This window comes from Nilaparvata lugens, chromosome 6 (genome assembly GCF_014356525.2).
Source record: "Nilaparvata lugens isolate BPH chromosome 6, ASM1435652v1, whole genome shotgun sequence".
NCBI lineage: Eukaryota > Metazoa > Arthropoda > Insecta > Hemiptera > Delphacidae > Nilaparvata > Nilaparvata lugens.
Genome location: NC_052509.1, coordinates 49,457,381 through 49,484,747, shown reverse-complemented (window position 1 = coordinate 49,484,747; position 27,367 = coordinate 49,457,381). Strand labels below are relative to the sequence as shown.

The 27,367-nt window shown below is 34.7% G+C and overlaps 1 protein-coding gene across 2 annotated transcripts; it reads right to left on the bottom strand.

Annotated features, from left to right (window-relative positions):
• Window positions 1-136: 136 nt before the first annotated feature.
• LOC111050481 (ranBP-type and C3HC4-type zinc finger-containing protein 1) lies at window positions 137-27,367 on the bottom strand. Of its 2 annotated transcripts, XM_022336816.2 has the most exons (8): window positions 26,220-27,347; window positions 13,270-13,424; window positions 11,353-11,467; window positions 9,464-9,643; window positions 7,150-7,248; window positions 5,450-5,593; window positions 3,707-3,827; window positions 137-2,358 (listed from the first exon to the last, which is right to left on the bottom strand). In XM_022336816.2, exons 1-7 carry the CDS (start codon window positions 27,039-27,041, stop codon window positions 3,747-3,749), a joined length of 1,596 nt encoding a protein of 531 aa, XP_022192508.2. In that variant the 5' UTR covers window positions 27,042-27,347; the 3' UTR covers window positions 137-2,358; window positions 3,707-3,746. The 2 variants fall into 2 exon arrangements, with proteins under 2 accessions (XP_022192508.2, XP_022192509.2); XM_022336817.2 differs by lacking the exon at window positions 3,707-3,827 and having other exon boundaries at window positions 763-2,358; window positions 26,220-27,367.

Here is a 27,367-nt window from a genome sequence, read left to right as displayed (position 1 = left end):
ATTATTAATAATCGTTGATTAAATATATGTTATTAACGATGGAACAGGACGTTTGAATCAAGAATCTGATATAAGTATCCAATAAAAAACAATTTATATTTATAATATAAATATTTATTAATGAAAAAACTAATGACACAAGATAAACTCTATATATTAAATGAACAACTTATAAATTAAAACATAAGTCTAAGGCTCAACTCACACTTACGCGACTCAGGTCGAGAAGAGACTCGACTCGAAAGCATGTGTTTTCAAATGGTGACGTCGCGGAGACTAGAATCGACTGGTCTGAATGTCACCATTTGGAAACAAATGCTCACATGCTCTCGACCTGAGTCGCGTAAGTGTGAGTTGAGCCAAAGTGGTTTGGCACCAACCTTTAAAATGAACAAATTTTTAAAACCAGAATAATAACTGATATTTCACAAAGTGTTTTAATAGTCAAAAATATTCATTATCTCAGCAACTTTTAAGCGATTTTGACACAGAAAGTTCAACTCGTTTGTTGATTAAATAATTAGTGAATATTTCAAACCTTGCGAATTCAAAAATAAGTCTCTATATTTCTGCTAATTTGAAAGATCAAAATTAAATTCCAACTGATATGAAATGGAATTGCTATAAAATAAACTCAAAATATCTCTCGCCTAGAGAAAACAAATCATCTATCGAATATAATAAAAAAAAAGTTATTCAGTCTGCCAATGAAAATTGTTCATAAGTTATGATTTTTATAGGTAACAAAGCCATAATTTATCATATTCAATATTATTTACTAGATTATAATTTTAGAATTGATTCCTTCATATTTAGTTGATGAGGATGTTTTGAATTATTTTGATAACTGAGAGCAATAATGAATAGATCTTTACTAGATCTATTGGTGAATCATATTTGCCTCAGCTATGGTTATATATTTGGAGCTTGAAATAATACAGTATAATATTATTACAATTAAACTAACAAATTATACACTGCTATAGAGAACATTATATGGAATTAGTAAGATTTGTCTACAAATCTATCATTTGAGCTAATACATTGATTGAAATAACAAACGGTGGTATCAAACATCATGAATACCTGAGCATAAACTGAACTACTTTTGGGCTTTAACCTGAGTAAGAAGTAACATGAATTTGAGCATCATCGCTATAACAGTCAAAGCATATATATATAAGTTATCTTTTTTCTTCTTCCTTTTACTTATCTTCTCTTCCTTCCCTATTCCCTCCCCTTCGCCATGTTTTCTTTGATGCTTAATTTCCTATCATTTTCAATAATGTTGAGCGGCATTACTTCCTAAGGAAAATTTCTGCTCCTTGTGAATCCAAATATTCAATATTCTCTATTTCATTCACAGCTTATAAACTATTATTTACAAATCCAAAATTTTATTCTTAGCAGCATTCAATTATCTTATTTCATTCTTGGTTCACTCGTTTAAGTCATTTGATACAAGATCTTCAAATGACTACCTTTATGATTGTATTTCCTTTCGCTTTCCAAATACACCTAAAAGCATTAAAATATCGGTGAAACCCCATTCTCGACACTTGTCAATCAAATTCTATTATAAATTTAATAAGCAAGTTGAAGATGGGAAATAATGCTTTTACTTGCAATGCTATTCAAGTCAGTAGCCCTCTCTACGTTCAACTCAATAACAAACACAGTCCTGAATTCCAAATTTGGTCCCTGCCTTCAGTAACACACACAACACACATGAATAAAAACATTACTAGAACCACAAAAATTGGAAAACGCAAGTTACTAGCACCTCAAGGAAGACACCGCATATCAATCAGACTTATAAAAATAGAATATTCATAAATGTACAACATATTTTTCGTAAAACTTGAACAACATTATTGTCATATATTAATTAATTAATAGCTATACTATGTAACAAATGTGAAATTGGCATCCAAAAATGAACAAATTTATTCAAAAACCTTAACTGAATACACACTTTTGGATTTCAGATTACAAAAATACGGTACTAATATCCAAATTAAGAGTTCGGCCACACAGAAAGCAATCTGCTATCCAATACATATATCTATATCGTATAGTGTGCCTGAGAGCCATCCACAAGAGTGTAGACAGTCCTAATCAGCTAACAAGAGTAAAATTCAAGATATTACTAAGTGAACTACAGATATGAATAGATATAATAAAAAATATACATAATCATTGATACGAAAAGATCAACTAAATTCAACTGAAAATCATAATTAAGAAAATTGGTAAGTTCTGCTAGGAATCTGCTTTCTAGTGACAATAACTGCAATTCGGATGGCATTTGAATCCATTGACATTGCAACGACAACCTCCCGACACATCACCACGACCCTGAAAACCAAATCAACCAATGATTTAATTTCTAATCAAATTGATCAATTTGAAACCATTTAATTACAGTACACTTCCAATCATATCAATACGTCACTGAAAATAAATGAAGGTAAATTAATTTATTGGTGAATGAATGGATGAATTTTTAAATTTGAAAAAAGAAACAAAGATAAATAATAATGTAATGGTGAATGAATGAATCTAATAAATTTAAATTGATATTTCACGGAGGTTGTTTTCAGATCTATAAAGATCAAGAGCATAAAGTTTTCTCATTAAAAGTGAGTAAGGTAATGTTGAGACATCTATAAAACTAAAGATAAAACGCAAACCTGCATTTTAATAAGGAACTGAGAAACTGAACACAAATAACGGCTTTATCTATTTATTCAATTTAATAAGCACTATTTTATGTTTTTATTTAACGTTAATAAAAAGTAAATTCGTAGGGCTTTTGTTGGTGGGAAGATCCCATCTGAATATATAATTTAAGCCATCAATGGCCCTTACGAATGTCATACTTCAGCCGGGACCGACAGTTTAACTTGCCCATCAGATAACACGGGATTGATCTGGTTAAAAAAACTTTTGGTAATAAGAGGGTTTGAACCCGCGATCTATATGCTGCTACGCAAGCACTCTATCCACTAGACCACGGATCACTCCATTTAAAGTTAATAGTATTACATTATGTCAATTTATAATTTTGGGCAATAGTTGGGTAATAGTTATCAAATTTGTGTCGATAAATTAATTTTCGATAAAAATAGTTCTGGATTGACTATGTGCAAAGTGCAGTTTGCTTTTTGAATTCACTAGTGGAACTACGCGAACTTCAAAAACTGATGAGTTTTCAATGATTTCATAACTTTAACAATGAGACCATCATTTGATGGAGTAGTTATCCAATAAAAACATCGTAAAATGTTTCAATAATATGTCCAAAAATAGCATAGAAACGACGAATGTTTTGATTAAAAACAAGTGTTCATTTTCATTGTGAAGACTCAGAGCTCATCCTAGTACTAACAACCCGTTTTATTATACCAACTGTATTTTGACTTCAGATTTATTTTTGACAGAGTTAAAATATATTTAAAAAATAGATTGGATTGGCCTTAATTAAAAACAAATATAAAAATGGACCTAACATTAATGATAAAGAGGATATAATTAGTTTAGCAAAAAATGTCTGAACAAATAAATGCCATACGGAACAGGAATCAAACCTACGACCGGTGTAGTGATAGCAGGCTGAAATTGTAACCCTAGGCCTTTACGCTACGTCGACAATAATATACAAACAAATATTTACAAGATACAACTATTAATGAACGAATCTTACATTGGAACCTTTCTGAATAATTTTAGCTTCTTCTACAAACTTAATGACAGTTTTGGCAGTTTGCGGTACATCTTCTTCCATTCACACCACACATACAACCTCCTGATGTATCACCACGTCCCTACAAATCAACAACAAATCAGTAATTCATTAGTCAACGAAAAATAATGAATCAATCAATTATTGGTAATTTTATTAACGGTCATTGATAGGTTGAATTAATAGCTAAAAGTCTTCAAATACATTCACCGAGGACTAAGGTGAGGTTAAATAATAATTATGCCCAGCCCTTTCTGAAAAGTTTGTATGTCTATTGCGAATCATACAGAGTGGAAAGTGAAATATTGTCATCATCATCATCATCGTCATGGATTAGGCTTTTCAAGCCTGTTCCGGCGTCCATCTCTTCCTCGGTCTACCAATACTTCTTCTGCCTATTGGCTCGTGGAGTAGGGTATTCAATGGGAAACGGTCTTCAGGCATTCTAAGGACATGATCTGACCACTTATTTCTATATGTTTTTATCAAACTCAACACTGGTTAGACATCACATTCTCTTCTTATATTTTCATTCCGAATCCGATCCTCTCTTGTGAAATATTGTCCACGGAAAATGTATGTTTCAAGTTTTTGAAGTTGAATTAATCATGAAAAAAGTGGTTAAAATGAGACGATTCTATCGAATATTATAGATTTGTTAGTTCTAAACACTAAACTCAATTCGATACCGTATCTCTCACAATAACTGAATAGCAAGCGATATGAAAATCTGTCAATAATAACCGCCATCTTCAATTTGTTAATGATGTCGAATATTTTCGTTGTTTCCATCATCAATATTCTTATTCGGCTTGTTGTAACGAATATATTAAGGCCATTTGCAAGTCTCTATCTTTAAGTAGTCATGAAAAATCGATTTTATAGTTTTAGCTTGTTACCTCATGTGTATGGAAAAAATCACCAGAAATCATGCAGGGTTTTCTTGAGAACTCATTTATCGACGTACAGCGCATGAAGATATATCGTTTTAAAGCTGAAGAAACTATCTAAAAGTCATAGATTTGAAATGTCTCTTTATTCCTTGCACAAAAAAGTTATAATGGATAGAAATTTGGAAAAAGCGTTTTTTGGGCTATTGAAGGTTATAGCTAATAAAATATGCGTTTTAGAGGGAAGTTTTATAGAACAATATGTGTAGAGGACAATTATTAAAATATTTTCGTTCAAAAAACGGTTGAATATCTTGAATTGTTATTGAAATACAAGCGATATAACAAACCCTAAAAATTTTGGCGGCCATTTTGTTTTTGAAATGTTTGTGATTTCGACTTATCATTATCACTATCCTTATTATGCTATAGTGAGGTCCACGTTATAATGGCAGTGGATAAATATAGAAGAATAGGGATGCCGATTTTCTGCATTAATTAATTATATTTCTACACTGTGAAAAACATAATTGTCATCGTTGTGGACCTAGAAAAGGATAGTACCACCGGCTTTGTCAAATGGTAGACAATGATAGCAAAACCAAAGTAGATGAAATACTGTCATTATAACGTGGACCTCACTATAGACCTAACGAAGAAATTGAGACATCTTTCACGGCTGTTACCCAAAAATGACCACGGAGTGCCTTTTTCATGACATTTGCGCCCGGACTAGTGGTACTTTCTGAAAGTGTGTAATCCTGAATGATTGAATGATGAGGAAAAGTGAGTAAATTGTAAGGTAGGTACTGACAGCAGGTCCCCAGCGCGGGCCCATGGTGGCCCAGCAGATGTCTGTCTTGCACATGGTGCACTGGCAATAGTCGCAGCCGTCCGTCTTCATCACCGTAATTTTGCACGTTGGACAGCTCATCGCCTCGCCACGCTCTTTCATTTGCTACAACAAAATCATTACATCTGTAAATGTAAGTATTTGAATCGCTAAATAGCTATAAAAATCAATAGAATACTTTCTTTATTCAACACAGCAAATCGGAACATTATATATAATAGTTGAATATCTATCATACAGAAATCATTAAGCTGGATATGGTACATTCCCATATCACAGAATAGGTACAGAATGGAAACTGTCAATAAAACGCCTATCTAACCAATGCTTTTTACATGACGCAAATACTAGACACGTCACGTGACCTTGGGAAGTTCCAATCCTGGTCTTCTGATTGGCTCGTGGCAGTGAACGAGATCAATTGTTGATTCGGATCATTAAAGTGATCCGAACCTACCATCAATACTATTACAATGCGGCGCTTCCTAACAAGATGGCGGATTTTTGCGACAGGGTACTAGCCAAGTTTCCATACTGTATGTATACTGTGCCCATATATTGGGAGAAGAGCAGTTATGGGCTGAGCCTGTTACTCTCTCAGTCATTGCTAAATGATTTGTTATTGTATTGATAGATGAATAAATATACAGTATCAATGTAAGTGTCCTGTACAGTGGAAATATAATTCCCATGATTTCTAATCAGAGTATTCCCACTCAGCCCGGCCGAATTTAAATATTCTAATAAGAACTTATTATAGACACTGATCCAGACTCGTTCACTGATGCTGATAATATGTGGCAATCCGCCTTCCACTCAGCTCAACTGTCAGCATTCCATATAGAATTTTGGTTGTATGGTCGTTTATTTTGATTGTATGTATTATAGTATTAGTATTAGCACTGACAAGTTACCTGTCAAATGGGATTAATCCCAAAATTGATGTAATGTAATGATTATTAATAAATAAATAGATTATATCAGTGCTTCCCATTCAACCAATGCTATAACAGTTAATCTAAAGTTAACCAGAGCCAGGCTACTATGATTTGGGCTATTGTAGGCCTAAACCACACAAAGTAAGATTTACTTTCATCACATCAGAAACCCTTATAAAAATATAGAATAAATGGAAATTTTCGTTTGTGATGATTATAAAATTTATAGAGTGATCTGAAAACGATATAGTGATATTTGCTTTGAACTGTCAGCATTGGTTGGATGGGAAGCATCAATGTTAGGGCTCCTCTACATTTGGAGGCCAATCTTTCACGTGTGGGCCAAACCACAGAAAAAGCCAATGATGATTAATTTCAAATTTTCGTCAAAAATATGAATTTTTGTTATTATGGGCTATTTCTGAGTTGGTTTCGTAGCTTGGTCCACATACTTTTGTTTATTTGATAGGACAAAATCATTACAATAGTGGAATAAACAGGCGTTAGGCCGCTAGCCCAAAACTTATTTTCTTCCTAGATTTAGTTCATTGCTCAAAGCAGGGTTAAGTTCTCTTAGGGTTAAACTTATTTTCTTCCCAGATTTAGTTGCTCAAAGTAGTGTTGAGTTTTGGTGCAAACAGCTTCGCACTATTTCGCCCAATTTCAAGGCTACATTCGTTTTATAAAATTATGTTTAATACAAACATAGAGAGATTGACTTACCCTGAAATAACGCAGCGTTCTCTGGGCATTCGGATCTCTTTCAGCCAATATCACCAGTTCATCTTGATATTCCTTACAGTCCATGGTTGGGTGGATCGCCTTAAAGTAAAAGTTGTTATTTAATTTAATATTAAAAGAAGAAAGATTGAAACAATGAGGCCCAGTCTCCAAGATACTTATTAAATCGAATGAGCCATTAAAACAATAGATTTAATATCAATTTAAAGTTAACTTAGATTTTAATAATGTCCCAGAAACCGGGCCAGATTAGGATAAATTCTTCAGAACTTGATGGAAAATAAGAATATAATAATCTCTTGATTCTCTCTCAATGATTGATTTGATTTTGTGCATGTGAAAATGAATAAAATAATTATTCTTTGTCTCACGGGTACGGTATACTCGTAATATTAAGTTACTGTGAAAATTCTAGATCCCTTCATTTGTGATTTTGCTTTCTGTTTGGACTCAGTCCAATACAGACTCTTTTGACATCTTGCAATAAAGCATTGAAATCACATTTCCTAAAATTGAATTACATGGAAAGATGTTTCTTTCAAAGTAGGGTCAGGTTTTGGTGCAAACAGCTTTGCACTTCAAATACAATTATTCTGATTCTTTCTTCCATGGTCTATAGTGAGATTCATGTTTCACTTTCAGCATATCTTTACCATTGGTTTGCTATCATTGTCAGGCATTGACTGTGCCAAATACTCTAACCTTCACAAACTCCGAACCACTGCCAAGTTACCAGGATTTTTTATTTTATTTAGAAATTTATCAGTGACTGTAAAAATGTAAATAAGCAATTGTCGTACTTTTTATCTCGATTGAAATAATTATTTTAGATTAACTAAGATTTTAGTTCTTTGGAGATTATTTTATCATAGATTGCAAATAAATAATTGGATTTCGATATCAGTTCAGATAGAAATAGGAGAATATTACCGGAGCATTTAATATTCATTTGAGGTTTCAAATATTGTATTATGCTTTTGAAAATCGCACGATGTTTTCAGAAATTTGGGAAAATATAATAAATTATTAGAATATTTAATCACAAATATGAACATTTATTATTTGATCATGTAAAGAGATAGAGACTGCCTGAAAACAGTCGTTAGCGTAATGCCAGAGGCCCTGAAATTGATCTGGTGCGACCTGCAAACTCTGACACCAGACCTGAGCCAGCCAGGTCAACTATTATTATATAACATTTTGAGGTAGAATTGAAAATTAGCAGGTTAGGAGTGACAGCTCAACCCCTAATACTGGCTAAAATCATACCCCCCCCCCCAAAAATAGGGTGAAAAATCCTCCAAATTCGTAAGTTCATCCTCATTGGGTCAAAATCCTCCAATCAATCTCTAATCAACCTCCAATGTACCTCATTTGTGTGAACTAGGATAGGATGGTTGAAGCTGAACACTAATCTGGATCAACTCTATGGTCAAGTAACACAAAAACTCTATAGTCAAGTAACACATCAACTATATGGTCAAGTAACACAAAAACTCTATAGTCAAGTAACACATCAACTCTATGGTCAAGTAACACATCAACTCTATTGGTCAAGTAACACATCAACTCTATGGTCAAGTAACACATCAACTCTATTGGTCAAGTAACACATCAACTCTATGGTCAAGTAACACATCTGTGTACGTAATCCTCTCTTCGACCCATGTGCCAAAAGCTCTAAAGTTCAGTACTGGGAGTGTAAATGAATTTTATCCCCCTTCAAACCTTAATTTCGTTTATTATTTGTGAATTCTCACTCTCTCTCTCTCTCTCTACAGATATGACTTTAGCACTGGTAATGTAAATGAATTTTACCCCCCTGCATACCTTAACTTCTTATATTATTGTGTAAATGCTCTCTCTCTCTCTCTCTCTCTCTCTCTCTCTCTCTCTCTCTCTCTCTCTCTCTCTCTCTCTCTCTACAGATGGCTTCAACACACTGAACCCTCAGCACCTCAGCACCCCCTCCCCATGCACAGCCAGCACTCCTCCCGCACCCCCCTAGATGACTTCTCTACTTTACTTTACTTGTTCGTCATATTGAAGCAACGCTCCCGCAGTATATGACACGTCAAAGTGTAATCTGATAACTTCACAAACGTTTCTAACTAGCTAAGTTGTCTTGTAACTTTAATTTAAAATACTTGAACTGAGCAGCCAGCCATTCACACAGTAACATCTCTTTACAATTAAATACAGCTTTATTTGACACGTAAGTTCAAGAAAGACGCTTTTGGACAAATTGTATATGATGTCCGGCCTTGGCTTGGCTTGAGTGTTGCTAGGTACTCACTCGACAGCGAATGCAGTTATCGGCGGTGCAGACGGGACATGAGATGAAGGTGACCTCGTCCTCGACCACCCACCAGCCGCAGCAGTCAGGGGCGCGGCAGTGGAACGAGTTCTTGATCTTGCTCTCCGACAACGACAGGCTGCGAGACAGATGCTTCTCGTAGATATCGTGCGGGATTATCTGCAAATAGTTCCACCATTTACTGACAAACAATGCAAGAAAAGCGTCATGTGGTGCAGTGCAGGTGACAACAAGTTATTAAGAATGTCGCACGAAAGGTGTAACAACCGAAAACCATAGATTCTACAATTTTCAACAGAAAATGTTCAGTAAGATTTTCTTACATCGGTTTTAGTGATACATAGATTTTACGATATTTTTTAAAAACGTTAATAACTAGAAAACTATTAGTCAAAATCGAATTCTAACGATATGTTTGGAATAAATTTCCAATTAGACTCATATAATGATATACCTATTCATATTTTTTCTTTATTTGAAGTTTTTGAACTTTTGAAGGTGCATTTTAGTTTGTGCGTAAAATTCTGCAGTCGACGACGACAAGCATTGTTCACATTCATATTGTCCAAATTTCAAGTGTGCTAAAAAAGCTGATCAAATAACTTTTCATTATTTGTGTTTATTATTCAAGAATCAAAACATTTCTAATAATATCAACATATTGCCATTTAAAAATGTAAAAGCTCAACCTCCCCCATTAAAACAAAATTGAACACAATCTTTTAGGTTATTTGGATAAATTGAAATCCACCCAATCTAAGATCCTCACCCTTTCGCACAAACGAAAACCAAGCTTTATGTGCGTTCAAATTCTTTGAAATTCGGTGAATTTTTAGAAGGGTGAATAGTAAATAGAAATATATATATGAATATAGCAATATCTTCTTAGATATTCAGTACTGGATATAAACGTGAATTAATGAAACAGATTTGTCCATTTATCATGTGCGTGGAATTATTCATTCAGAGATTTAGAGGAGTAATCATGATTTACTGTAAATAATTTTGCAACAACAGAGATTACGCAATTGTAAGAAATTTTGTGTCAGATGGAATTTCTGTTGGCCTGTGGTGAAGAATCCTTGATTCCGTAGAGGCCTTCATCTTTTATTCATTTTTTTCAATTAAATTTATCACAAACAACAATTTTTAAAAATAATAAAATAAAATAAAATACCTTATATAAAACAATAATAGAGAATATGAGGTAGAGCGGTATTATAAATAAAACTAAAATTATATATTTTTCAGAATAACTTGGCATCACTAGAAAAAGCACAAACCTTACCCGCTGGTGACAGTTGCCATCGTGCAGTTAAATTATGACATTGATTCATTCATAGGTCAGTATATATAGACAAAAACCTATAGGCTATATATATAACCTGCGCTTTATAAGATTAGATTAAAAAATGACTTGGAACCCTCTGGCTAGACTGTGATGACCAAGTCAGAGTAATCTTATACAGTTCTTCATGGACAATCAGTTCTATTTTTACAATCTGCACATTGTAAAAATTACTGTCAATAAAGAATCTTAGAATATTCAGAAACTGCATTACTTACCGAAGTTCTAATCCTATCATGAAAGACTGAAATAAAAAAAAGCTTTGCTATATTACATATTTTTCAGATTTATTGGAAAAGTTAGGAATGATTTCAATTGATGGATAAGAGTATGGAGTTGCTTGATACAAGTTGTAAAATTAATTTTAAATAAAATATATACTTACATGATTCACATAACAAAATCTGAATTGACATGACAATTAGCGCTTTGTGATTGGTCGATAACTACTATCCTTATCTATTTTAAAAATAACGTTTTTGTTCTGTATTTGAAACAAAAAATAGAAATTCAAATTTACTTCTCTGATTTCCCGCTCCAGCAGATTGTGGTTGCAAATTTCGCCATTTTCACCACGGAATGGACATCTCACAACAGCATCTTCGTTGTACTCGATAGTCTGGGCCAGACAATCTCTGAAATGTTTAAAAACGTTTGAAACATCGAAAAGATCACAAACCAACGTTTGATTGACAGCAATTTGAATTGATTGATTGAATTTACCGGTTGTAAAATCCTATATAACTTTGCAAAAGCTCGACTTTTCTCAGTTGAATGAATTATCAATTCAATTAATTATTATGATTTTCAAGCATTTAGAAATCATAGGATTTCTTCCAAATTGAAACTTTTGATTAGGCTACTGTTCTTCTTCCCAGTTTAATAAACAGTATAATTTCTAAAATATAGGTTACATTTCACTTTTACGAAGTCCAATTTTCTGTCCAGAGTTGATTTTTTTCTAGTTATCTCAAAGAATGTGCACAGTTACAAGATCTAATTTGCATTGAGACATATGTTTGGTAAATGTAAATTGGTGGAAAGTGACCTAATCAAAAGTACTGGCCGTCAGTAACATTCCGTCTCTACTTTCCCTCTCTATTGAAAGAGCAGTTTAATGGAGCAATATTTATAATTCAAACGGATTGGGTGCTGAAACTGAAACGAACTCAACACATAATATGTTGACGTTCTAAAGTTTAGTTTGAAATATTTGCATCATTACATTGTATGATGTTATTGCATAATTGCATGTGAATATTCGCCATTCAATTATTACCCTCTGTATTCAGACTAATTAAATATCGTGTCAACCCGTACCCACTATTTTCTATACATTTATAACAAGTTTGGTTGACTAACTATCTTTGAAATTCCCTTCTACGTCATTGATTTTGATACGATGGCTAACAATGTAAGATGTTTAGATGTGTTTTATTGAGAGGGAAATCCCTGAACTTGTAATGTCAAGTGATGTGACTGTAATATGTTTCTAGCTACATTATCTCTAGTCTATTTCACTTTTCCAATCACTTCAGCCTCAAGTGGATCCGTTCATTGAGAATCCATAGCTTTTGAACATTAAGAAAGCTTTCTGATATTCAAACTGAAAATAAAAATACATTTGAAAATTAGTAGCCTACCTTTGGTTACCCGAAAATGATTCAACTACAGTACTCAGTTCACAGTTTTTGTTATTTTTCAAGTTGAAGATGCGGGAGTAGAATTATATTGTACTTGAGCATAGACAGATTATTCTGAGTATTATTTTCAAGGGGAATGCCAACATGAGCTCCTGCCTTGTGCATCAGTAATGAGACGGGATGATAATGAGAGATGATGCTGATGACCTATAGCTTTAGGTGGATTCCGAGCCACCGGGAAGCGATTTTTAAACTATATTTGAAGGAGTCAGCTCTACAAGTGGTCACCCTTCCAACAGGAGTAGTAGGAGTAGAATCTTGACTAATCTAATGGATAGCTTATCAGCGCGACCACGGAGCCAACCGCTTCCCATCTACTAATAATCTTATTAATTAAAGAAAAGATTTGTCTTATAACACAATTGACGCATCATTCACTTATGAACTGATTAACTTGGAATTTTACATAAATATTCTGAATTTACCGAGGATGAATATAGACTTATTCTCATTGCTATTGATAAATTAATTTTAATTAATTAAAACAAGATTATCCAATTTGATTCAAAATTTACGCAAAAATAAAAGCCCAACCAATAAAATCATTCTTCAAGTGACCCCGTAGCGTAATAGGTAGCACGCACGGCTTGTGAATCAATAATTGCACCTGTGTACCTCTTTTTTGGGTGAAATAAATCATTGAATTAAGAATTAGAAAACGTATTTTTTTCTTGAAATAGTGAAGTTTGCTCCAGCCCTAAAATGATTATAAAATCTTCTGAAGCTCAACTTACCTACAGAACAAATGCAGGCATTCCTTCAACACAATTCCTCCGCCACGGTCAACAGGTGTCAGACAAATGGTACAATCAAATGGTGTTTTGTTCACTACTACATTATCCTCTTCCAGTTCAATCAGTTGTTGGTAGATATTACGTTCATTGATCTCCTGTGGAAACAATTAGGTATTTTACTGTATTATATCTTTCTAACACACCTCTTCAAGATAATATCTCTCTATAGAGGTATTAAGATAATACCAGCACCTCTTTCTAATTAATAAGTTTGATTGTTCAGATTCGACGACGTTGCAGTATGTTACATTAAATTATGCAACTTGTAAAGAAACCCCATATAAAATGTCATGTATCATGTTGTCATGATTACCGAATACAATTTCAGCAATGCTAGCATGAGTTTTAAATTCTTCGAAATTGCTCTTCTTCCTACTCTACTGATGATGAAGCTCAAGTTGATAGGCCTAACATTTACAGTTGGAATTTAATCAATTTATGCTAATTACTGTATTGAAAACAAACAACTGGACAAACAATTTGTATTACAGCTCTTTAGTTATAACATGAACCTCAACCCCTCAAGAAACGGTGAAAGAGTGGCTGGCGTGGTAGGGATGGGAATGCAATGAAGGTAGGGAGGGCAGGTTGTAACGGTTAGCGGTGCCAAATCGCAGGAGCTCCAGGTCAAGTATGGAGTGCCGCAGGGATCAATTCTTGGCCCTCTGCTATTCCCCATTTTCATAAATGACCTTAGTATGGATGGAAAAGCCCTGCTGTTTGCTGACAATACAACTCTCATTGCACAAGAAGAGGATCCACAATTGACTGTACTGAGGTCTGCTGAACTGTTGGAGGAGGCGAGCGCATGGTTTAGGGCAAACAGACTGTGTATAAAAATGGAAAGAAGACGCAGAATGTTCTGTGCATCCTGAGGCATGGTCTACCTCCTTTTGGTGGGCCTGAGGTTAAGCTCCTTGGATTCATGGTTGACTCATCACTGACATGGGACCAGCACATTGATATGATATGTAACCGACTCTCCAAAGTAACATATCTGATACGGAAACTGAGAAGCCATGTTCCAAGGAGTTACCTGGTTACTGCATACCATGGTCTGTTTCATAGCCACATCAACTATGGGATTGCACTTTGGGGGCATGCAAGTGGATGTCACAGAATTCTCTTCCTACAGAAGAAAGTGATTCGTATAATAACATCATCGCCATACTTGGAGCATTGTCGCCCGCTGTTCAGGAGGCTGGGAATACTCACTGTCTCCAGTCAATATGTGCTGAACTCCCTTGTACTTCTGAAAGGCCAACTTCACACACTCCAAGCAAGAGGCCAGATACACAACTATTCAACTAGAAGGCGAGACAACATTGGCCTTCCCTACTCTAGATTGGCTAAGCTGCACACTTGCTACCCAATGCGCGCATTAAAAATCTACAATAGATTTTTACTGCATGTGCGGGAGCTGGAGGCGAGTGTTCAAGAGAAGCTCCGAGAGAAGCTAATTAACCTCCCTCTCTATTCTTTGAGTGAGAAGGAGATTGTATGTTTTGTCAGTCTCTTCGATCGGCCATCTTGAGATTAGTATAAATATTTGAACTTTTGTGCTTCTATTAATCGACTATGTCTATCCGGTATATACACTGGTCACAGACAGAACAAAAATTGAATTGAATATCATTCTCACACATCTTGCTCTCTCTCTCTCTCTCTCTCTCTCTCTCTCTCTCTCTCTCTCTCTCTGCATGCTTACGGCCCGTACAGACCTAATTATGTAGTGAGAGTCAAAGGTTCATGTCTGAACTCAGAAGAGTCAAGGACATGTCTGTCATAACTCACGGCCTATATAATAGTTAGTGATGTGGATCGGGAATATTCCCAGTGGGAAGGAACTTATGATTTGGCAATATTTCCGAGGCCAAGAAATTTTGGGAATTTATGGGAACTTAAGGGAATTTATAAAATTGTTCTAAAAATGATTGAAATTGATCAATCACACTCATATTTTACATCAATATAATCAATAAATCATCATCTATTTGATATTGATCAAGCTCAGCCACATTTTACATTGATATAATCAATAAATCATCATTCTTTGAGCCTGTTTTTGCTCACTCACTGTCTTTTAAATACTCGTATAGTCCAGTCAATGAAAGATTATAGAGGGAAAATTTTGGAACACAATTTTTGACCCCGTAGCTCTTTCAAGGGTAGTAAGGGGGTAAACATATCAAAAGTCCTCACTCCTACCCCCTGTGCTAAGGTGGTGGGGGTGGTTTGAGAGTGCCATATATTATGTTTTTTGCATATCTCGAGCAATACGCGCCTTTCGGAAATTTTTGTCGAACACAATCATAATATTAAAGCTCACAAATTATCCTACAAGTTTCATTTCTAACATTTTTCCATATCTCTCATAGTTTTCTAGGTATGAGCTCTCTAAGGTATCACATTTTGAAGAAAAACCCTTCCGGATCCGATTTTTTCATATTTTTGGCCTTATAACTTTTTAACGATTCATTGAAAAAAGTGCTAATCATGGGCTCATAGAGCATTATATTCTCTTCAATTTCATCTATAGTCTCATTATTTCACGCATCTCCCAACGATTGTTGCAGCCGTTAAGGGTCCTACACACCTACAGATTTGGCTCGCGGATTTGGCCTGTGTCCTTGAACGACTCGGAGCAAAATCACTACACACTAGTAGTAAGCAACGCGAGCCCGACCTGCCCTACTAACAAAACGCTATCCTCTCCACCAAAATCTAAATCGTCCAATAATGCAAATAGAGGAATTTTGATTTCAGATTTGAATTCAGCTACCCCAAATTCTTTAAAGCGAAAGTCCCATTTTCGAAAATACCCGAAAAAAGGGAGTTATGGCTGTTTTTAATATAGCTTTCTATTATCATAGTAAAAACGTACTAGGTTAATAAGATAATAATTTTTTTGCTCACAAAGGGAAAGGTTTTTAGAAGTGTTTGAACACTTAAAAGTTTAGGTCTAAACATGAACATTTTTAAAACTTTTTTTTAATTTTAAACTTTGAAAAGATGAATCCAAATATGAAATCAGAAAATCAAAAATCAACTATGAATATGAAAAGAGTTGAATATGAATTCAACTCTGACCATTTTCACTTCCATTTCCTCCTTATTGTTATCTTATCTGTCTCTCTCTCTCTCTACACACACACACACACTCTCTCTCTCTCTGACGGATGTGAATTCAATAAGCTTTTTGAGGTCCGCTGAAGTGCAGTTTCATTAACAGATCTTTCAACGCCACTTAAAAGTAATTGTGCTTCATTTGAAGTTTCTTTTTATATATGTTTTACTTTTATTCTTCATCTCTTCTCCCTGTTCCATTATTTTTCTCTATTCTCTCTTCCTCCTGGATAGAGCTTTCTGCTATCTTATGCCCGGTCTACACGACAACGATATTAGCGCAAACCTGCCAGGAGGAGGAGGTAGAGGAGAAGGTGGAGTAGTTGAGGAGGAGGAGGAAGAGTAGGGTGAGGAGGAGAAGGAGGAGTAGGTGGTGAATGAGGAAGAGGAGGAGGAGGAAGAGGAGGGGGAATAGTTGGAGGAGGAGGAGGAGGAGGAGGCTTGAGTTACTATTCATCTCAAATTTATAAACACTTCAAAGACTTCGTATTGAATTTATATATGGTTTAGTTTATGATACAGGTTTGTGTTAAAGTTGGTGTCGTGTGAACAGAGGTTTGAGCAAACTTGGCTCAAAGCCAGATTTGCGTACACCTGGCTTTGAGTCAAGTTTGCGCAAATATCGTTGTCGTGTAGACCCGGCATTATAATTATAACAATTAATATGTAATTTTCCAATTATCTACTAATTTCTCTTTTTCTTAATTGCATTAATACCATTTTGTTCATGTTACTATCGTTTATTTTGTTTAATTATCTGGATGTATATTTTGTAATGCTGTTTTTGTGCAATGGGTCTGTCGAGACCTAGCACACCATCAATAAAATCAATAAAATCAATCAATCAATCAATCAATCTCTCTCTCTCTTTCTCACACAGACACACACCAACTATTAGTTCACACAACGTAGCAGTAGATAGAGAATTGAACCCTCTATACTTATACTATAACTATACTATATATACTATATATCTATACTATAACTTGAAATATTGTAAAGCCTCAACCAGCTCTCAATAAGTACGGTATAGAACTCTTTACATCTTATGTAAGATAGTATTTAAAATACTATGACAATTCATTGATCGAAATAGGTTGTCATACTCAATATTAACCTGTTAAAAATAGAGACTAAAAATTGTGATTCAATTTCAGCTCCCTCAATAAAATTTCTCACAAGTAGACAAAAATAATATAAAAGAGTTCATTTTTATTGAATAAAAAATTGAAATATGTTTATGCTACAGCTGATAATTTTTTTGGGAAACACTGGTATTATTATTTTACAGTACTGGTACTTTCTAAGTTCAACCAAATTCTTCATAGAAATAGAATTCTTCGTTAATAACATTAAAGTGCTCACAGAGTTTTCATTTTCGACTATTTTAGAGCTCCCGCGATCGAGGGCACTGAATCAGAATCTGAAATCAAAATTTTGCTATCTCGATTTTTAGGCGATTTAGATTTTGGTAACTACACGCGCCCGACCGGGAGAGACTACACACTCACGGATTTCGCCCGAGCCGAGCCGAGACAGGCCAAATCCGTAGGTGTGTAGGGCCCATTATAGTGTTGAGTGTGAAATCTTCAGTTCAACAACAATAGATCATTGTCAGGGAAATTGGGAGGGAATGTTTGGAACACAATATTTGACTCCGCAGCTTTGTTTGAACTAGTTGGAAGGTGAACTTATCAGAAGTCCTTATCCCTACTCCTTGAGCTTAAGGGATGAGGGTAGTTGCATTTTTTCATTTCTGGCTGACACGCATGTAACTGGGAAACAATTCATTTCAGCGACATGGCTGAGTAAAAATGAAGCTAGATAAATTTCCTACAAGTTTTGTACAGTAGTGTGTAGTAGTGTAGTACGAGTTTTGTGATATCTTCTTTCGTTTTTGAGATATTCACTTTCAAAAGTATAAAATCATTGAAATGACAGTTATTCTTCCAAATTTCTGCACTTTCAGGGCTTATTACTCAACAACAATGCATCGAAAAAATGTATTTTTTTACACAGGGGTAAGGCCTTTAAATATGATTACTCCCTTAATATCCTTAACAGAAGAACTATAGGGTCGAAAATTGTAGTCCAAAATTTTCCCTCTATAATCTTTCATTGGCTGGACTATAGGAGTATTAAAAAGACAGTGAGTTGTAGAGCTTTCGATTCTCTTCAATTTAATGTATTATTTCATCATTTTATGCTTTCCATAAATTTTTATAGCAGTTTTAGTGTTGAGTGTGGTAGGAGTGAGGACTTTTTATATGCTTACCCCCTCACAATCCTTAAAAGGACTGCGAGGTCAAAAATTTGGTTCCAAACTTTTCCCTCTATATCTTCTTGAACATTCGTTGCCTGGACTAGTATCTTAAGTTAAGGCTGTGCAAAGGCTAAAAATAAACTTTCTACTCGTGATATTTTTCAAAGTTTTTCGATTTGTATATCATCAAGCTATCAAAATGAAAAAGTTTTCTCAGGAAAACATTTTTTCCGATCATTACTTTTTGAGATATGAGCGCCTGAAGTTTGAATTTTTGGGACAGAACATTTAAAATTCGGTAAAATATGCATGATATTTAGAGGATAAATTCTACATGGTATTGTTGATCTAGTAATGAATGATCTAGAATAGTGTTGATCTAAAATATGAATTTTAGAAAAAGTTATTCATTTTCCCAAGAATAACCAAAAATAACTCAACTAAAAGTTATTTTTAGTAAATTAAATAACTATCTTAAAAATTGATATTTTCAGAAAAAGTTTTACTAGATCAACAATGCCATGAAGAATCTATCCTCTAAATCTCATAGATTTATCTCTTACCCAATTTGAAATGTTCTGTCCCAAAAATTTGATCTTTAGGCGCTCATATCTCAAAAATAATGATCTTTGTGGAGGGTCATTCTCCCGAAATTCCCAAGAAATCCCCCTGGAGCTTTCCCCCCAGCCCCCTAAAACACGAAAAATGCAAGTAATCACGGAAAATCAATTATCTCTGTAACCATTGATCGGAAAGGGTTCTATTTTATGTCATTCGATTCGTTACGTCATGGACTACATCACTACAATATTAGTTCTATTCATTTTCTCAATTAAACGAACAGTTTTTTTTTTTTTTTTATAAAATAATATATGTAAAAATTTAGAATTTTTATTATTCAGAATTTTATGGTCTAAAAAAAGGCAAGAGCAAATTTTTCTGTCCGATTACGAGATTTGGCCGAAATAGCTGAAAACTGGAAAATGAGCCGAAAATACGAGGTTTTTGGCACAAAAAATTTTGAATGAAGAAATTGGTTCTGGACTTCTCTTATGTACCCAGATAATATACCTATTATAAAATCAGAACTACAATATAAATTGCAAGCACACCCCCTTTTTTATGTCTATATTGACTGGACTATACTGAAAACCAGATGTACATAAGGTCCATTGCAGATGAAAATTTCGTAAAGAATCAGGGACCAAGTACAAAGTATCCTACCGTATTAGATGAATTGAAAGATGATTCATCATCTTCTGTTATTTGTTAACACATCGATTCCTCAACTCCACTCATTTTGTTATTCATTACACAAGGGTCTTAAAGAGAACTTTATGAATGGAAGTAAAGCATAAGCAGAATCATTACTGGAATTACAAGGTTGGCAGAAGCTATTCTTGATGACGATTAATGTTGATTGATATTGATTTTGGTTCGGGCACCAAATGAATACATCACTTTTTATTTTATATGTTGAAGCATTCAAATTAAATCTATTGAACATGATTTCTTATGACTTGGCATTTATATATGTGGGTAAAGTTATATTTGAAAAATGTTTCTGATTATTAATATTATAGTTTTCACAGCATTCTAGTTCATTGTGATCGTTGAATGGTTGAAGTGAGTTAGTTCAAGTGAATTCTAGTACAAGTATTTTGTGATTATAATGGGCTCTTTTTTTATTTCCTATTGATGTTTTGCTCCAGTAGAGAAAATTGAAAATATTGGTTTTTATAAGCTTTATAAATTTTAATTATTTAAAATTTTTAAAAACACATTTTATAAGCTTTATAAAAAATTGATAAGTCCAGTATTAAATTAATTTATTTTGTTTTTCATTGTATCAATGTTACATGCACTGTTTGCAATAATTCATTACTATTCTCTCAAGAATTATCTCGTTATATCCTATTATATTAAGCGAGCAATTTCTGTATTTATATAACTGGTTATCTTTATATCTGGTTATTTATGTTTAACGGATCTCGAAAACGGCTCTAACGATTTTCACGATATTTGGAACATAGTAGGTTTATGATATAAAGATTCGATTGCACTAGGTCTCATCCTTGGGAAAACTCGTTGAACGATATAGAAAGGATAATTCATCCTTGGCTGAAAGAGCAGTGGATAGTAAAAAAGTGACTGAGAGAGTATGTGAAAAATCAAAATATCGCATCCCCGAAATTCATAAGATGACAAATAGCCAGCTGTGAAATATGAACACGATCATTTTCAGATTTTACCTGATCTCAGATTGTAGAGCACAAAAATACGTCCAGAGGAATTCTAAATGGTAACAATCGGGAGATATTGTTGATCAAAAACTAAAACTCATCAAAATTGATTTTTTCTTCAAATTTCACTCATTTTTGAAAAATCATAACTCAGTACTCATTGAAGATAGAGAGTTCCGAATGGTCTCATTTTATTCAGAATTTTATGGTCTAAAAAAAGGCAAGAGCAAATTTTTCTGTCCGATTACGAGATTTGGCCGAAATAGCTGAAAACTGGAAAATGAGCCGAAAATACGAGGTTTTTGGCACAAAAAATTTTGCACAAGGAAATTTTGCATGAAGAAATTGGTTCTGGACTTCTCTTATGTACCCAGATAATATACCTATTATAAAATCAGAACTACAATATAAATTGCAAGCACACCCCCTTTTTTATGTCTATATTGACTGGACTATACTGAAAACCAGATGTACGTAAGGTCCATTGCAGATGAAAATTTCGTAAAGAATCAGGGACCAAGTACAAAGTATCCTACCGAATTAGATGAATTGAAAGATGATTCATCATCTTCTGTTATTTGTTAACACATCGATTCCTCAACTCCATTCATTTTGTTATTCATTACACAAGGGTCTTAAAGAGAACTTTATGAATGGAAGTAAAGCATAAGCAGAATCATTACTGGAATTACAAGGTTGGCAGAAGCTATTCTTGATGTCGATTAATGTTGATTGATATTGATTTTGGTTCGGGCACCAAATGAATACATCACTTTTTATATTTATATGTTGAAGCATTCAAATTAAATCTATTGAACATGATTTCTTATGACTTGGCATTTATATACGTGGGTAAAGTTATATTTGAAAAATGTATCTGATTATTAATATTATAGTTTTCACAGCATTCTAGTTCATTGTGATCGTTGAATGGTTGAAGTGAGTTAGTTCAAGTGAATTCTAGTACAAGTATTTTGTGATTATAATGGGCTCTTTTTTTATTTCCTATTGATGTTTTGCTCCAGTAGAGAAAATTGAAAATATTGGTTTTTATAAGCTTTATAAATTTTAATTATTTAAAATTTTTAAAAACACATTTTATAAGCTTTATAAAAAATTGATAAGTCCAGTATTAAATTAATTTATTTTGTTTTTCATTGTATCAATGTTACATGCACTGTTTGCAATAATTCATTACTATTCTCTCAAGAATTATCTCGTTATGAATTTCATGATAATCTGTAAATTCAAATTTAAATGCTATCTGGATGACGTTTACATTCCATTGGTTTTTTTTAAAATAAGCATTTCATTCATAAGTATGATTATCCTAAATAAGTTGATTGCCTTACGTAAAACAATGTACAATACAGACAATTTTCATTAAATTACTATTATGATGATCTCCTACAACGCAGACATTATCAATGGGGCCTCTAATAAGTGTCTGGCAGCCTGGAATGTGATCCGAAGGGAGACAAAATCATCTGCCCCAGCAAGTGTCCCGCTGTCTTCGGAGGAGCTGAACGACCACTGGATTGACTCTATCCAGCACATCAGGGAGAGGATTGCTGCTTCTCCAGAGGCATCAGCATCACCAACACAACTGCTGAGAGAATCCAGGCAACCACCAGCGGCTACCCTGACTTGGCGCAGTGTCACACCAGAGGACATCTTGAGGATCACATCCAGTATGAAGAGCTCTACTAGTAAAGACTTTTATTATATGTCTAGTAGGTTTATAAAAAGTATTATTAAGCTGATTGTTGTTCCCCTGACATACTGTATAAACCTATGCTTAGCTCAGTCTGTTTTTCCTAGCCAGCTCAAATTGGCAAAAACGATTCCAGTTTTTAAAAAAGGTGATAGATGTGACCCCAACAATTACAGGCCAATATCTATATTACCTGTACTCTCAAAGATATTCGAGATGGTAATAGCAGAGCAGCTTTATGAATTTTGTGAGATTAATGGCTTATTTGCAGGTACGCAGTTTGGATTCAGAGCAGGGAGGTCCACTGTTGAGGCTGTGGGATATTTAATCTTAAAAGTAATTGAGAGTTTGGAGGGGGGAGGTCTTGCTGGGTTGACTCTCTGTGATCTCAGCAAGGCTTTTGATACCCTAGACCATGACATCTTAATGTCTAAGCTCTCTGCCTATGGCATAGTTGGCAGTCCTCTGGTGCTTCTCCGCTCCTACCTGGAGGGTCGTCAGCAGGCTGTGTCTGCAAATGGTATAAGGTCGCGGGTGAGATTGGTGACCTGTGGGGTGCCCCAGGGCTCTGTGCTGGGGCCCTTATTGTTCCTGATCATGATAAACGATGTTGCTCTCTCCAGAAACAGGACAGTGGTATGCTATGCTGATGATACCTCATTATTGGACATCAATGGGGACTTGGCTGACCTGCATGAACTGATGCAGGCTTCAGAGGGGACCGTGGCTGACTGGTTCCGAGCTAATAGATTTTTGCTTAACAGCGAGAAGACTCAGTCCATTGTGTTCAGCCTCAAGAATGGTGATCAGTTCAACTTCCCCTCGGTGAAGCTCTTGGGCTTTACAATGGATCGTAAGCTTGCTTGGGGAGATCACATTCAGGGTGTCTGTTGCAGGCTCAATAGAGTGCTGTTCCTGCTGAGGAGTCTGAGAGGTTGCATCCCGGGGGCCCATCATCGAATGTGCTACTTTGCCTTCTTCCATAGCGTGATGGCTTATGGTATTACACTGTGGGGTGGTGCTGCCGAGGTAAAAAGGATATTGCTGGTGCAGAAGAAGGCTATACGAATTTTATGTGGGGCTGATTATCTGGCGAATTGCAAGCCACTGTTTGTAAGGGAGCACATTATGACAGTCTTCAACCTCTACATTTACAGGTCTGCCATTGCAGCTTTTCGGGGACTTGTTGCCTTGCCTACCAGAGGTGACTTTCATCGGCATGACACCAGGAACAGGCACAGGCTGAACCTCCCTTACTGTAGATTGGGGAGGACTCAAAACAGCTTGGCCTACCAGCCGGTGAGGATCAACAAGCTGCCCATTTCCGCCAGAGGTTTGCCTGAGGTGGTCTTGAGGAGGAGATTGAGGACGTTCCTGCACGAAAATCCCTTTTACTCTTAAGGGAATTTTTTGAATGTGACACGGCAACTGTAAGTAGCTACTTCTTGTAATAGCGCATTTGCCTGCTGCTTGGTTGTATTTTTCTGTGTTTCTTTTTACTTTCTGTTACATTTTGACTGTCCATCTATGGACTTGTTTTTATTATTATCTTGACGTGTTCCCTTATGGACATGCCCTGGTGGCATGTCTGTGCTATGAACAAAAACCATTATTATTATTATTATTATTGGAATTTCTGCATTTGAATGAGAAAAAGTAATTTTGAGAGCCTTGAAATTCGTACCTATTAGAAAAAGTTGCAGTATTATACTGGAAATTTTGTTATTTGTAATATATATTATAGGTAGGCTACTGTACATTCATTTTTGTGATTAAAGACAACTACTTTATTCTAGATCACGATAAGGATAAATAGGGAATTTTGAGATGAGAATAACATCCATTGATTTACATAGCATCAATTTGAAAGCTCTGATAATTATGATTGTGAACGGAACTACAATTCTGGCTCGGTATTACCTCTTCATGTTCAGTGAGAATAGAAAGCTTCAGAATAATTTGTTCTCAGTATATGTGATGATATTGGTAACATTTAATAACAGTTAATATTCAAGCCGAATGAGCAACAAAAATGAATGAGCTTTCAACTTGAAAACTTTCAACTCATCAGGAGTACAGTGTTATCATATAGTATCACAGGTAGGCCTACCCTTTTCTTTTCTTTGTTCACCCGATCTGATGATATTCATCCTATTATCAAGTGTTTGATTATAAAGAGCAATCAATCAAACAAGAAAAATACAAAACAAGTTATGAAAATAAATTTTGAATCTTCATTCTTCATAAAATAAGGATAAGATGAAGGAGTCGGATACATAGAATTTATCATCGAACTTTATTGGAAAACATCAATATCTGTAACTAGAATTATCAAATTGTGATACCTCTGACTCGTATTGAGAATGCACACTTTAAATTAATAAATTCTGTGAGCAGACAACGAAAGCCTGATTTTTATCAACAGGGTGGTTGAATCAAGAAAATTATTTTTTAGAGCATTGAAAAGTGAAAATATAGATTCAGCGCATGTCAAACAAAAGACAAAATTGATGGTTTCGAGCGCCATAGTGTAAATAAGATGCAACTTGGAAAGCAGTACTATTTTACTGTTTACTATGGTGAAGAGAGCCAACCGCGCCGAACAGAGTCTGCTGTTTCCCCTTCCACAGCGTCAAATCGAATCGCAAATAAATAACAATGTACTTAAATGGATTCGCAAAGAAATTGGCTACATTAATTATTTGGCTCAATTTTCTTTAAAATTACTTGCTTCGAAGTTAATCGGTGAAAACAAAAAAAAATAAGTCGAAAAACCTCTAAATTTCAACATATAATATTATTTTATCAAGGAAACTGTTTGATTTATTGACGAAATGAATACGACTAATATTGTAGTCCATAATGTAACAAATCGAATGACATATGATAGATTTTTTTCCGATTGATGGTTACAGAGATAATCAATATCCTGTTTGCTGTTTACTATGGCGAAGAGTCAGTTGCGCCGCACCACGTCGACTGTTTCCCCTTCCACGGCGTCAATCGAATCGCAAAATACATGACAATATACATCAATGGAATCGGAATGAAAGTGGCTACATCAACTATTTAGCCCATTTTTCTTTAAAATTACTTGCTTCAAAGTTAATCGAAGAAAACAAAAAAAAAATCAAAGTGCAAATCCCCTAAGTTTTTACATATATATTATTTTTTCAAGAAAACTGTAAGTTTTATTGAAAAATGAATACAATTGATATTGTAGTCCATAATGTAACGAATCGAATGACATATAATATAACTCTTTCCGATCGATGGTCACAAAGATAACTTAATTGATTTTCCGTGATTACGGTACCTGCATTTTTCAACTTTTAGGGTGGCTAGGGGGGAAGCTCCAGGGGGATTTCTAGGGACTTTTGGGAGAATGACCCTCTGGGAGGGTTCTATCGATGGTAAGAGATTAAGCTTTTAATTAATTTTCGGATTGAAAAAACCTTTATTGACTGGGCTAATAACTTATTTGACTTCTTATAGAATGAACAAATTCATAATTTCATTACTACTGTTAAGCTAGGTAACTTACCCGTCTTTGCTTTGCTGCTTTCAACCATTCATCCAATGTCTCCTCGCTTTGAAACTGTATGGAAATACTTTTAGGTCTGAAAAATGCGGCGCATTTATCAGTACTAGGACCATCAACACGAAGCGTGTCTGCAATTGTTTCGGCAATTACATTGACATCTTTTACATCTCTGACATATTCTCCAGGGGGGCCTCCGGCAGCCCCAGCAGCTACATTACCTAACCTCAACGGACCGGTATTCTTGGAAGAACCAGCACCTTCAAAGATTCCGCTGTCCCTTGCAGTTTTTTTACTCATCATAATGTCATACTTCATTTTCATAACATCAGAAACTAGTGCACGTAATATGATATTGGAATCGACCGAAATTTTCAAATATTCTTTCAACGAATTCTCGTAACGCATAAAATTTTCCTCGTTCGACGCCTTAGTCGCATCCAACTGTTCTGACAAATTTTGGACTCTCAAATTCAACTCATTTACAGTTTCACGAAGACTTCTGTTTTCTGCCAACAAGTTCTCAATGCTTTCTTCACCGGACTCCAGCATGAGATTAATTTCATTCTGCCCTAACTTGATTGATTGACAAAGTGTAAATAACTTTTTATTCGAACCTGAATTATCTTCACATGGTTCGCTACAATTGGAGGCTCCAAGGGAAAGTTTATCGTTACCATTAAAGCATTTTGATTCTTCATGATTCTTATTTATCAATGTGACCATTTCATTCTTGACCTGTGTCAAATGATGTAAAAAGTAAGCCTGCATTGCACGGAAGAACTCATCGAATGCTGGATCCATCTTCTTATTTGACCGGCTCATCTTGTGATCGTTATAAATACAGTACCAATGTTAAATTTATAGTTTGAAAAGAAATTAGGATTAGACCTAGTGGTAAACACTTCACATAACCTAACAATGGTAAAAAAATCAGCCAAAAACAAACCTATCAATTATTAAAATTTATAATATTTTTCAATAATAAAAATATGATTCACTTATAAAAAATTCATCAACAGAACAGAGACTAGCTTAAACAATAAAATAGCATCTCCTCACAGCATGTACTTCACATTTTATCTAATCAACTTCACTTCAGACTTCAGAAGTTCAGATTCAGATTCAGAATTCAGCAGAAACAAAACTAC